Source organism: Thunnus thynnus, chromosome 3, assembly GCF_963924715.1.
Source record: "Thunnus thynnus chromosome 3, fThuThy2.1, whole genome shotgun sequence".
NCBI classification, from domain to species: Eukaryota; Metazoa; Chordata; class Actinopteri; order Scombriformes; family Scombridae; genus Thunnus; species Thunnus thynnus.
The window spans coordinates 8,591,108-8,603,792 of record NC_089519.1 but is presented as its reverse complement, the minus strand read 5'-3'; the positions used below and the strand labels follow the sequence as shown (position 1 = coordinate 8,603,792).

Genomic DNA, 12,685 nt, shown 5'->3' with positions numbered 1-12,685 from the left:
ATCGTAAAGCCCCATTTTGTAGAGGGCCCCGAGTTATAATTTGTTTTTAAGGCTTTATACTTTAGGCTAAGTATATACTAAGGCTAAGTGTACTTTATATTGCGCTTACATGATGAACATTCCTATGTAAATGAGCAGACTGTTAAATTGCATTAACCCAAACAAATTGACAATAACTAACCAATACATACGTACTGGCCCCTATAGGTTAATCTGGCCCTGCAACCACGGATCATGTTGACTAAACAGAAAGACAAAGAGGCTGTGGATACTTGTCGAAGTTGATGTTTTCATTGTCCTAAGACTTGTGTAATAACTGATGCTAATGATGCATCTCATGCTGAATTCGAGGATAACAGTGACAAATCGTTGTGATTAAAACATGAGCGGCACAATATGTGGGTGGGAGTGTTAGGAGCGAGTCCTAATGAAAGTAAACGACCCCCTTGGCTCAAAAACTTTAATTACACGTCCGTTCTATTAATTCACTGCGGTAAGTGTTGAATATTATGTAATGGTTTATCACACACACACACAGTCGCAGTACAGGCCATCTTCACACATCAGGAGCCAGTGTGTGCTGCAGCAGCATTTCTTGACTCAGCATTTGCAGATGACCAACAAACACTGAACATACACATATTTTTATATTGTATGAATGTATAAATGAATATTCATTAATAACACACAATATTTTTTTAATCTATGTTGCCTGACCTATCAGTTGCCTCTTTTTTGACATGACTAACTGGGCGAGGTTGTTGCATTTCTGTTGGTTTACAGTAATACTACACTTTAGCATCTTTAGCCCAACAGCAGCTGCTGTGGCCATAAGTGACAATTATGGGATAATTAGATATATAATTAGATAATTATATTATCAGTAGCACAAGCAGTGAAGAGTCATGAAGTCAGCAAACTGACTGAGTAATATCAGTTACACAGCAATTTCTATTTGAAGTTAAAGCCTCCATAAGCTACTGGTCATACCAGACACCATGTAAGAGAGAGATAGAGAAGCTTTTTTTCCATTCAAAAGTCACATAGTCTTGCTTTAACTGCTATTGTTGCACTACTCTTGTGTGATAAAAAAATGTGCAAATATAATTAAGAAGAAATTCAACCTGCTGTTTTTATTGCTAAAGCTTTTCTAATTAGAAAATGTTAAGAAGTAACAGATCTCAAGAGTCAACGCTTTAGATTGAGAACATTCAGCCACCAACGATCTTTCTGTTAATCATTCACTTCTTTATTAAACCACCAGCTGGAGGAGGCAATGGGAATGTTGTCTTCAGGTAGAAGAAGCATTATGGACAGCACACAGTAGCAGCATTGGGATGGACAAAAGACCAGTTAAACATACGGCCTGCAAAGCATTCACATAATGGAAGGATGATGATCTGTGTTTGTCAGGGGAGAGAGACTGTGAGAGATAAAGACAGCACGGCATGCTTGTGCGGTGTATTACAGATGATTAAAATAACCCAGTTACAGCTGATGCTTCCTCCAGTGATTCCTATTGTACGTTTGGACGTTTGAATTATCATCATGCTTCCTGTCCTCACGTCAGGCACTGATGAATGTCACAAGCACAATCTTACAGTATCCATTGCTTTATCTCTGGAGTGATTGTCCCTGCAGAGCAATGCTGGTCTGCTGCATAGGAGCACTTTCAAGTAAACAATAAACAACAGCGAAAACAGCTGCAAACAATGCAGACATACTCTTATGTCTGGTTACACAACAGGGACGCCCCCTGGGTGGCTGAACAGATGGAAGGGCTGCTTGTAGAGCACACACACACACATTGAATTACATGTGGAAACAGCGACCACCAGTGGTTACAAACTGCAACTGAGTGTTAAAAGAATGACAGATTCAGCTTCAGGACATTGATGCTGCCTGAAAGGTTGCTTAAAAACTGCCAGCATACAGTAAATATAAAGTTAATAAACAGGCTTGGAAGTGGAATCAAAATCATTTCATAGTTAAGGAGTTAAAACCTACACCCCTACTGATATGAAGTAAACAGAAATGTTCTAAACTAAGAAAAATTCAAGCACACATACAGCATCTTAAAAGTCATTCTTGTCTTTATGAGGTAAAATAATGTGGGCAAGAAAGTCATGAAGGAAAAAAAAAGCAAAAAAGTCTATTGAATAGTTCAACATTTTGGGAAACAGGCGTATTGGCTTTCTTGCTGAGAGGTAAATGAGAAGATTGATGTGTCACTCTTATGTGTGTGCGCTTAAAGGACCAGTGTGTTGGATTTAGTGGCATCTAGTGGTGAGGTTGCAGATTGCAACCAATTGAGAACCCCTCCCCTTTCAAAAAAAGCAAAAGTGAAAGTGTAAAAGTGTTTATCATATCTTGGCCATTTCCTGGAATACTTAGTGAGGTGCTGGTAGAAAAAAACCCCCAAAATCTTAACAATACCAGGCTAGCTGTTTCTGACCGCTTCTAATCTTTATGCTAGGCTAAGCTAACCGGCTACTAGCCTGGACAGATATCAGAGTGGTGTCCATCTTCTCATCTAACTCTTTAAGAAAGCGAATATGTGTAGCTCCCAAAATGTCAGATGATTTCTTTAACTGTCTGTGTTTGAAATTGTGAAAGAAATAAACGAATACAGTATGTCTAAGATAAAAGGAAAGCAATATAAATGTCTCTCTTTAATAGCAGCCACAACAGTTTTAGAATTTGATCCGAATTAACTCAAGAATTATTATGCACTAAATTGTGATGGGAGCCAAAACAAATCTAGTCTCTCTCACATTCACTGCTGTCACAAAAAAAATATCCTTAATAAACTGAGCGACTCGAATGTTTTGAAGACACAAACACACACATGCAACTACCATACGTCCAAAAAGAACAAAAAACAAAAAAACAAAAAAAAAAACAACAACAACAAAAGAAAAAAAAAACACGTTCACACATAAACAGTGGAAAAGCAAAGCTGTGTATCATTCATGGACACGTTTAATGTCGAGGTTGCTTTTTGTGACGTTGATGATGCTCAACATGTTAGATGAGGTCATTAATACTGTGCAATTATCAAGTTTGATTATGCGTAAAATTGGCAAAAAAAAAATATAAGACACATAACCTCCACATGCAAAGGTACCGTGTCGGCACTTTCACACACCCCGCCACCCAGTAACCCCCACCCCCCCGCACTACACTGTGGTGAAAAGTCTAGGCATCATAACTCCCATATGAACGTACAGTAGACGTTGTGTTTGAGGTCAAAAGATGCAAAAAAAAACATGAAAGAGACAAAGAAAAAAAGAAACCGACTAAGGACAATTTTGCTTGTGGATGGCTGCAGTTTAGCATTTTTCAAAAACAAATATACATATACATACAGTACATACATACAAATATATCTGTCAATTTATAATACAGTGATTTTTTTAAAATTCATAATCATCTCTTAAATAAATTGCGGTTCATTGCACTTTGTTAAAATAATTAATTATATGATTTCTCTTAAAGGCAATAGTGTGATTTTTTTTAAAGGTGAAAAAGATAGTGTACCATAAGCCTGATTTAGGATAATAGTAAAAATAACAAGATCTGTAATATACATACTGTATCTGTAAAAGACCCTCACCTCCTCATATACATGAATGGATGTTCATCTCCATATATGTAGCATGTCCTTTTTGATATGACACATGTGCCCCACGCACACATCTGTGTACATGCTCGTGCATGCTCATATGCCACTTTATGTCATATCATGTCTCCACGCGTACATATATACATACAATATTATAAAATAAATAAATACAGGAAAACATTCTTGGTTCGTGGTTTTAACGGTTTTATTTCAAAGCGGTTTTTGGTGCAGTCTTTGACAAACCGTTGCTCTCTGCGTGTTTGGGTTTGAGTCCTCGTTGATGGGATCAACAGTCGACTGAGCCTCCCTGAAAGATGCGCGTGAGGGGAAGTTGCATTGGTGTGTGTGTGTGTGTGTGTGTGTGTGTTTGGGAGTGTGAATGTGTTTGAGTGCATGTGTGTGTATGTGTGCAAAAACAGTCTGTGTCCAGTGTAAGAAGGGGGGGACCAAAGTCTTTGGCCTGAGGAGAAAATACAGTGACTGTTGTGGCATGTGTGTGTGTGTGTGTGTGTGTGTGTGTGCGTGTGTGTGCGCGTGTGTGTGTGCGCGTAGGGGGGTTTGCATGCACTCTGTCGTCCTCTAGTCCAAGTCACCGCTATGAAAGTGTCAGATTGTCCCAAAAAAGAAGCTCAGTCTCAGGTACTGTCCGAGTGCACCCTCTGTAAGAAGGTGTAGTACAGCGGGGATTCTGACAGCGTTCAGATGGGGGCTTTCAGGGTGTCTCAGCACCCGTCTCCCCCACTGCCCCTCCATGAAAGGGTCTCGCTGACTGACTGACTGACTGACTGGGGGCTACTGGTTGGAGCAGAACCCTCACTCCGCCCGCCTCCGCTTCCCCACTTTCCCTCATCTCCATCTACGCCATTGCTGTGTGTGTCCATGAGACAGGGTGGAGGGTGTGGGTCTCCACCGGGCTCGGCGGGGGCTAGATGGGTCCTTCGTTGTGGGCGCTGTGGTTGCTCCTGCTGAGGCCCACACAGTTCTGCTGCTGGTTGAGCAGGTGGGACGTCTCGTTGGCCACGGCTATAGCCACGGCCGGGGTGGTGCTAGTGGTGCTGGCCGTGGTGGTGACGACGGTGGGGGTCTCCACGCCGTCGTGGAGCTCCGTCAGCGTGAGCTCGATCTTAGTGAACTCACTGTCTGTGGACTGGGGTGTCTTGTCCATGCGTGACGCCATCACGGCGTTCTGGTACTGCTGGCGTGTTACCTAGGAAACAGTAAAGATGGTCAGGTCAAATGTCACAGCAGAGGAGGAGTAGGAGAGAGGACAGGTAGGTACACACAAGAATGTAAACACTGGTTTGAGTATTTGCCAATAAGCAGAGGTGACATTGGTCTTTTTTTTTCATCAGTTTAGCAATCCTTTAGAAAAGCCAGTTGAGTATTTCTGCAACTTAATAGAGTGGCCATTAAAGCATCTGGGTTTCAGTAAAGAGTTTTAGTGTCCAATCAGAGTCTGAATGGCTAAAAATGTTCCACCTTGAGGAAAGATACAGTACAAAGCAAGACAGTGAACCATTGTTAATATACTGAAATACCACCTGAAGGCCCTGAGGATGAATAAAAGACATTAGACTTAGAAATAAAGTGATAAATTAATACATACATCAAATTATGAAGCAATTACAGTAATTGGACCATAAAATGATGGATTGACTAGTTCAAACATGATTCATTTCTGCCTTCTTCAAAGTCTCAGAGGTTCACTCTCATGCATAAAGAAAATCATGTCAGGTTTTATCCAATGAGAGCTCCTTTACTACAGTGTGGCTCCACAGAGTGTCACATAAATCGATAAGTTAGGTTAACGGATGTCTACATGCAGAACCAGCTGGTTAGAACAAGAAACAAAACAAACAGCTATCATTTAAATTTCTCTTTCAACTTTAAAAACCGAGACAGCAGAACAAAAACACTGTATTAAGATATTATTATTATTATTATTATTATTATTAAGGTATTATTAACTTAGAAAATTGATATGGCAAACTTGTGCTTTTACACATCCAGCAGACACAGAGCATTCATTTGGAGTCGTGTTTCCGCCAATATTCCCTCCACTTCATTCATTATTAGCTGCTAAACCTTTCACTATGTTCACCAGTGACATCGCTAACTTTGTCTGCTGTTGCTGCTGACCAGGTAACACACCGTGGGTTTATTTGAGCTTTTTTTTTGATGAAAACAGACATCTGGAAAGAAACAACATTGATGAGATCACTGAGAATGAGTCAAACAGTTGCTGAAAGACGCTAAAACGTTCTGCAGAGCTGAGGGGAAGTGCAGAGTCAAGTGATAATTCTCTGTTGGTTTGTCTCTACAAGCGACCCCTTTCGCATTACACATCAGTCATTTGATTCATTTTTTATATGAAAATGTTGATAAGTGCAGCTTTAAAGTTACCTGAGGATTTAGTTTATTCCTTTAAAAAAATTTGGGGGGTTCATTGATACATATATAATGATCAATTTGATATATTTATTAATGAATTTTGTTGATTTGTCAGATTTTTCCAACTACTTGATTAAAAGCAGCTTCAATACCAGCGTCTCTGTGTTGATATTAAATATACATATCGGTCAAACCTTTGTTGATATGTATAGATATGCTCACCTGTGTGTGTGTTCTCACCTTTATGTACTGCAGGTCTGAGCGCGCTCTGACAGAGTAGTCAGGTACGTAGATCTGCAGGAAGGAGTTGAGCTGGTTGTTACTGCTGCCGAGAGTCGGGGTGATAGCGTCTATACGATCACTCCTGTTCAGAGAGTCAGAGTGGTTGAGTCCAAACGGCCGTGGAGGAGATTTATTCTCTGTAAGGAAGTGATGCAAGAGGAAGAGATTAAAACACATGAAAGACCAGGTCTAGATGACGAGCAACAGGGATGTTGCACCATCCAGTTCACGCTCACGGTTCACTCCTGTGGTGTAACAGACAAACTGACGCTGTCTTGTTGTAGGTTATTTCTCATGAGTAAACATGATGGTGGGAATTATGTTCTGAAATAAAAAGTTCTGCAGATTTTGTCTCATGATTGAAAAACTGTTTTATGTCTCTTTCACAACCTAAAGTGATAAAGACCAAACTACAAAACTGCACTCTTACAACAACATAGACCTTCTGTCACAGTCGACTCTCTGCTTAAGTCATTATCAGTGAATCCTCTAAAGCTGTAATGATCAGTCAATTAACGATTAGTCAATAGAAAATTAACCCACAATTATACTGATAATCAATTAATTGCTTAAGTCATTATAATCGTTTTCAAGCAGAGACATTTGATGACTCCTGGTTCTCAAATGCGAAAACTTGCTACTTTTCTTGGTATTTTCATTATACTAAATTTCATATTTTGGGGGTTTTCAAGTACATCACCTATTCCATGATACTGTGATGGACATTTTTCTGTTTTCTGATGTTTTGCAGAACAAACAATTGCAGATAAGTCAATAATGAAAATAAGCCTCACACTTCTCATGCTGGACTGTAATTTATGCTTTCTTCCTATGGACTGTCCAGTGTTGCCACTAAAACACATGCACATGGCAAATGTGACAGATCAGGTTAGACAGAGAGAGAAGACTTCTTTCAGATCTAGTCTAGTCTGTAGATCTCCTACTGCTGAGCAAGAACAACTGCTTGTGATGACTTAGAGAACAAGCTGAAGGGTGTGAAGGGTTGATCTTATTTGGCTGTGAGAGTTTTGGCGCCGGCAGTCATCAGCCGCTTGACAGTCTTTGACATCTCTACTGCCCCAATGAGTCAGTGGGTATTGATCCTGATGATGCTCTCTACAGTCTGAACCTGTGAAATGATGCTAATAATTTTAGCATCATGCTAATCATTGGTGCTAATGCTGTACACTGCATTCTCTATCTGGATATATTTTTCAGGTCTGAATCGTGATGGGGGCTCTGATGACGGTGATGTGTCTGCACTCACTCGCTCGCTGCTCAGTAGCTTCAGCAGCCCTTCAGATCTTGTGTATTGGTGAGATTTTTCCAGGTCAAGAGTTAGATATTAGCATGGGTGCTTGCTGTGATGCTATATGGAAATGTAATTTCTATAGAAAGTCTTTCAACGAAGGGAGTTTCATACTGAAGGCAATGAGTCGGTGGTCTCCAGTGATGCTGCTTCCTTCTATGTGCTACCACATAGAAGACCTGTTCTGTTTTTTTCTTTATTTTTTAATTAAAGCCAGATTATGTTTTCCACTTCTTAAAGAAGCCTAGTGAAAATCACACACAACAAAGTGGAAACGGCTTGGCCAACGCTAATGCTACTACGCCGACTGGAATGTATGTAATCCCATGTTGGAATATGTGTGTGTGTGTGTGAGAGTGAGTGAGACGCACAAACTGTGAGTGTGTGTGTGTGTGTGCGCGGACCGAGCGCAGTGGGCCAAAGACCTGGCATGTGAACTCTTGCGGATTAGTACTCCACTTTCTAGGGGCCGCAGGGGCCAGGTCATTACAAAAAAAAACGAAAAAAAAAAAAAAACAACAAAACAGCAGTGTGTGTCAAGAATACACACATAACGCATTTACATATGCGCCAGACACACATTCAAAGTGTGCGCAGTGGGGCGCCGAGCTGGGCGAAAAAACACGTTAAGAGGTGCACTGTAGGTCACTGCTAAAGAGAGAAAGAGAGCGTGTTTGTTCAACTGCATTTCCGGATGCATGTGGGTGTGTTTGTGTGGAGTGTGGAGTGTGTGCGCTGGCTGTACATGTGCCTGTGCGTGCGAACATGTGTGTGCGTGTGCGCGTCTTTGTATGTGCGCACAGTGGTGTCCGGCAGGGGGCTGTAGCTGTAGGTCTTGTTTATGTAGTCAGAGGGTTAAAGGTTAGGGGAGAGGGGGGGCGGAGCCTGGGTCCACTGGGGCCTGCAGTCTCCAGCGCCATTCAGCCACTTGACTAATGGCTCAGGAGATGAGGGTGTTAAAGTCTCCGTCTGTTTTTTTTTTCCCCCTCAGTGTTTTCCGCTCTCCTTTTTCTTTCACTCACAAACACACATGTCGCATTCAGGTGCAAAACGGACTTTCAGTTGCACAGCCATCAACGCTCTCTTTGACACAGAGTCACGTGAACAGTAAAAGTAATCATGCAGACGACGAGGACCAAACTGAACACTCACAGCATGTGGGTTAAAACTTTACAGACAATCTACAGTGTAACTTTTCAATTCCAAAACAGTCATGCTTTTCAAAACTCTCATGTTGAATTAGTCGACGGGGTGATGTTAGTGAGGGATTAGATGTGAGGATGGGCGTATGTATAGACAGAAAAGGCCACTGTACCTGGAGATCCTGCTAATGATTCAGCCCTACTGACCACAAACGTACGAGACAGGGACAGAGGGACTTCAGGGGGGTAAGGGAGGGGAAGAGAAAAGAAAGGGAGCAAAGGAGGAAGGAAAGAAGAGAAACGTTCCATCACAAGCGAGAAATCATTGATATATGTACACAAATAGTAAACTATCTAGGATTAAATCTGGTAGAGGAGCGTCAGCAGCTGGTGCACAGATTATATCCATCTATTGTGAAGAAGATTGCTGCACCAGCTACTGCTACTACATCATATCTTATCATATGGGTTTGATTTGACTTCTGACAGCACATGAGAGGGAGGTTACTCTCCTGTTTCACCAGTAGGTGTCTCTCAGATCCCATCAGCCAAGTGAATCAGAGTAGTCGAGAAAAGCTGAGAATAGTTTATGAATGAACTGAGCGGATCACTAGGTGACGCTTTCTCATGATGTCACTGCAGGACAGCCGCTGTTCCTCAACTCTTTAGTAGAAGAAATGTACACTTTTTGCTGGATTGGTGACACTATGTGATTACAAATTTCCTTCATTGCAGGGAAGGACAAAGTAAATGAAGACTAGAGGACAAGTCCTTTCCCAAGATGTAGGAGAAAGACAGAGCTGACACATGAGGCTGAATGAGGCTGATTTACAGAAACAAGACAAAGTCGATCTGTACTGCCTCAAAGAGGTTTTTGAATATATTAAATGTGTTTCTGGTTTAAAACCAAGCAATTTGTAATAATCCTAAAGTCAGAAAATATGAGGATATGAGGAGTATACTGTCAACTGTAAACTGATAATGTTTGTGACTTTTATTTTTATAGAAATTAGCCAGATCTAATTGTAAATGGTCTATGTCTGGAACAAAGAGAGAAAACATGAACTTAGTCCATTTACCCACAAATAATGTTTCATTCTAACATGGGATTTTTCACAGGTTAAACTGCATTTAAAGGGTAAGAAATCATCAAACTTTTAAAGGATAAATCTGGTGACTTCTATGTTTTTCTTGCTGTCAACAAATCACCCGAAAAGACCAAAACCACCAATGAATTGTATTTTAACGTGTATTGTTTGTGTATCCAAAGCCTGATATGGCTCATTCCTCTGTGTCATAAATAGTTTTTGTTGTCCTAAAACTATTAAAAATGCATCATTGAGCCACACTGTTGCACTGAGTGACATGTTTCTCACTGTAGTTTACCCACATATATCATCCTGTTGTCTTAAAGATCCTCTCCAGACATGTTTTAAGACATAAAAATACCCTTTAAATAATATTTGTGTCTGGGATGGTTTTTCCACAAAAAAGGTTCAATCACTTAATTAAAATAACCTCTCCTTCTTGTCCCTCCTTGAAAAATTCAGAATCTGTGAATATACAAATATTGTTCATTTTAAAAGTTTAACTGCTGGACACAAGATGTCTCCTACTTCACTGTGAAGTTCATTCTCAGTGTTTGTGCACTGGAGGCTTCAGGTTTCCACATCACTCTTGTTTAAGTTGTATACTGGATCGTGATTGGCTCACAAAACAACCTTGTAGAGTCAAACTGCACATGCAACATTATGTGAAGTGAAGCTCAAACATCCAAGTGAAGAAACAAGAAGAAAAACACACTTCTGACATTAATACTCACTAAAAAATAGTCTCCAACTAATGTAATATATACTCCAGTTTGAGTATGTTTGTTAAATGTGTCCAGCTATTTTAAAAAATTAGAGGCAGACTAACACATTGTTGCCTGGGGTCGTTTCATAGGATTTGTTGACAATAAGAAAAATATAGAATATCTCCAGCCTTATCATTTATTATACTGTATACACGACTGTCAGAGATCTTACCAGGTGATGCAGTCAGAGCCATCATCCCATAAAAGGAGAACGGTCCTGCTTCAAACTTCATCCCCTCTTTTCCTGCCTCCACTTCCACTTTCCCCTGTGAAAGCAAATCCAGAGATGACAAGGAAGCAACCATTATTTAAATAAGTTCAAAACATATTACATTTCAAATACAGCTCTGTCCACATGTTTATATTTCTGTGTATAATCATTATCACACCAATTAAGTTTCTAATTAACTTTAGATTGCACTGAAAGGCTCTTCAGGCATTAGTGTGTTATTGTTATTAGTGTGTTATTGTGTCAGTATATTTCTGTCACCCTTTATATCCTGGATTTCCACTCCAGCTGTGTGTGCTGCAGTTACACTTTCATCCTTTTTCAAAATCTTTTGATTCTTTTCCTGCTCAAATATATTTATTCATCCTGCCCGTGTGTTTAGAACAAATCCACCCCCACTCCTCCCCCTTTTCTCTCCTTTTTACTACTTGTAGAAAATCCGTATTGTGTTTAATAGCTCCCAATCTGCTCCTAAGCCTGGTCTCAAGGGCAGTGACCCCACACTGCGTCCCACCTGGACCTCTTTTGATCCAGGGCCATTACACATTCACTCAGTGGACTGACAGGAGAAATATACAAAGTATATGCACATTTAAAATGTTCCAATTGCATTCTAAAAACCGCTTCTAGCTACATGTACTGTATGTTTTGTACATGTAGTAAGTTCAAACATTTTTTTTTTACATTTAGTAACCCAATAAACTGCCAACATAACCTGCTAATACAACCTAATAAATGCTACTTGCAGCTGAAAAAAAGCAGAGATCACATGACTTTGCCTCAAGTTGGTTTCAAATTTGATTTAAAAAAGTGTTGCATTTCGACTTAAATCCAGCGATTCGAGACTTCTCTTATCTCGAGCCTCAAAAGTTGAAAGACTTGATATATTCTGTAAGACCAAAGAGGAAGATTCCTGGTTGACACCAGCAGCATATTCCCAGACAGTCGAGCCAGTAATCAAACTGTAAGGGTGCTCGAAGGTCAATGGCACTTGTTTTGATCTGAATAATAATAATAATGATCTGTATCAATGAGAAAGGAATGGAGAGAAAATGAGAGGGGAATGGGTACGCCACTGCTAATACTACTATCATTCTGGATTCTTGTATGTAACCACAATGTGAGCATACTTTAACATGTTGTATCTCATAGACCAGACATTTGTCTTACTAATGAGCTGTTTATTTATGGCATTATTGGTTGCTTTAATCCAAACTGACCTACAGTGCAGTCATACCATACATACCTTTTTAGGGTGCGTGGGCCCTGTGGGAACAAACCTCTGCAGAGCGGCTTTGTTAAATCGATGGCTACTGGCTAATAGCTTGTAGTCCTAGTAATAACATTTTCCTGTCTTAAATGTGTTTAGTGTAATATGTAGAGTACTGTAGTTAAGTCGAGTGTGGATTTAACACAGAATCTAGGAGGATAAAAACAAGACTTTGGAGAGATACAGTAAGGATAAGTGTATTTCACATATATTGTATATCCATTTTGGGGGAAAAATGCACACATGCAAGTATTACTTTCTTAATCTAAAATAGAGAACATTCTTTAGTAAGTGAGATAAATTAAATTTGGGCTGTAACTCTTTTTAAAGTCCTGGTTCAGGGTCTTGGTTCTTGAGTTCCTTTGGAACATCTACACACCTGCAGAATGAGGATGAAATAATCCACCGGCTTGTTCCTGTGGAAGAGGTAGTGCTCTGCCGCCCGCTTGTTCTTCTCGTCATATTTCAGGTCCTGGATGACGTTGGGGTGCTTCAACAAGCGCAGCAGAATCTTCTCTGACATTTGCACTGGTGCGAATGGCTCGACCTCTGCAGAGACAGACAGAGAGAGGGAGACTGTGA

At 40.3% G+C, this 12,685-nt stretch overlaps 1 protein-coding gene across 2 annotated transcripts in view; it reads right to left on the bottom strand.

Moving 5' to 3' along the window:
- Window positions 1–2,710: 2,710 nt before the first annotated feature.
- The window catches only part of cnnm2b (cyclin and CBS domain divalent metal cation transport mediator 2b), a 43,168-nt gene continuing 33,193 nt past the window's right edge, over window positions 2,711–12,685 (bottom strand). The window contains exons 4-8 of one of the 2 annotated variants that reach the window (XM_067583890.1): window positions 12,483–12,652; window positions 10,777–10,870; window positions 8,923–8,985; window positions 6,257–6,435; window positions 2,711–4,832 (exon numbers count right to left, since the gene is read on the bottom strand). In XM_067583890.1, the coding sequence (XP_067439991.1) occupies window positions 4,551–4,832; window positions 6,257–6,435; window positions 8,923–8,985; window positions 10,777–10,870; window positions 12,483–12,652 (788 nt within the window). In that variant the 3' untranslated portion in view covers window positions 2,711–4,550. The remainder of the gene's footprint in view (window positions 4,833–6,256; window positions 6,436–8,922; window positions 8,986–10,776; window positions 10,871–12,482; window positions 12,653–12,685) is intronic. The other variant, XM_067583891.1, reaches the window with a different exon arrangement.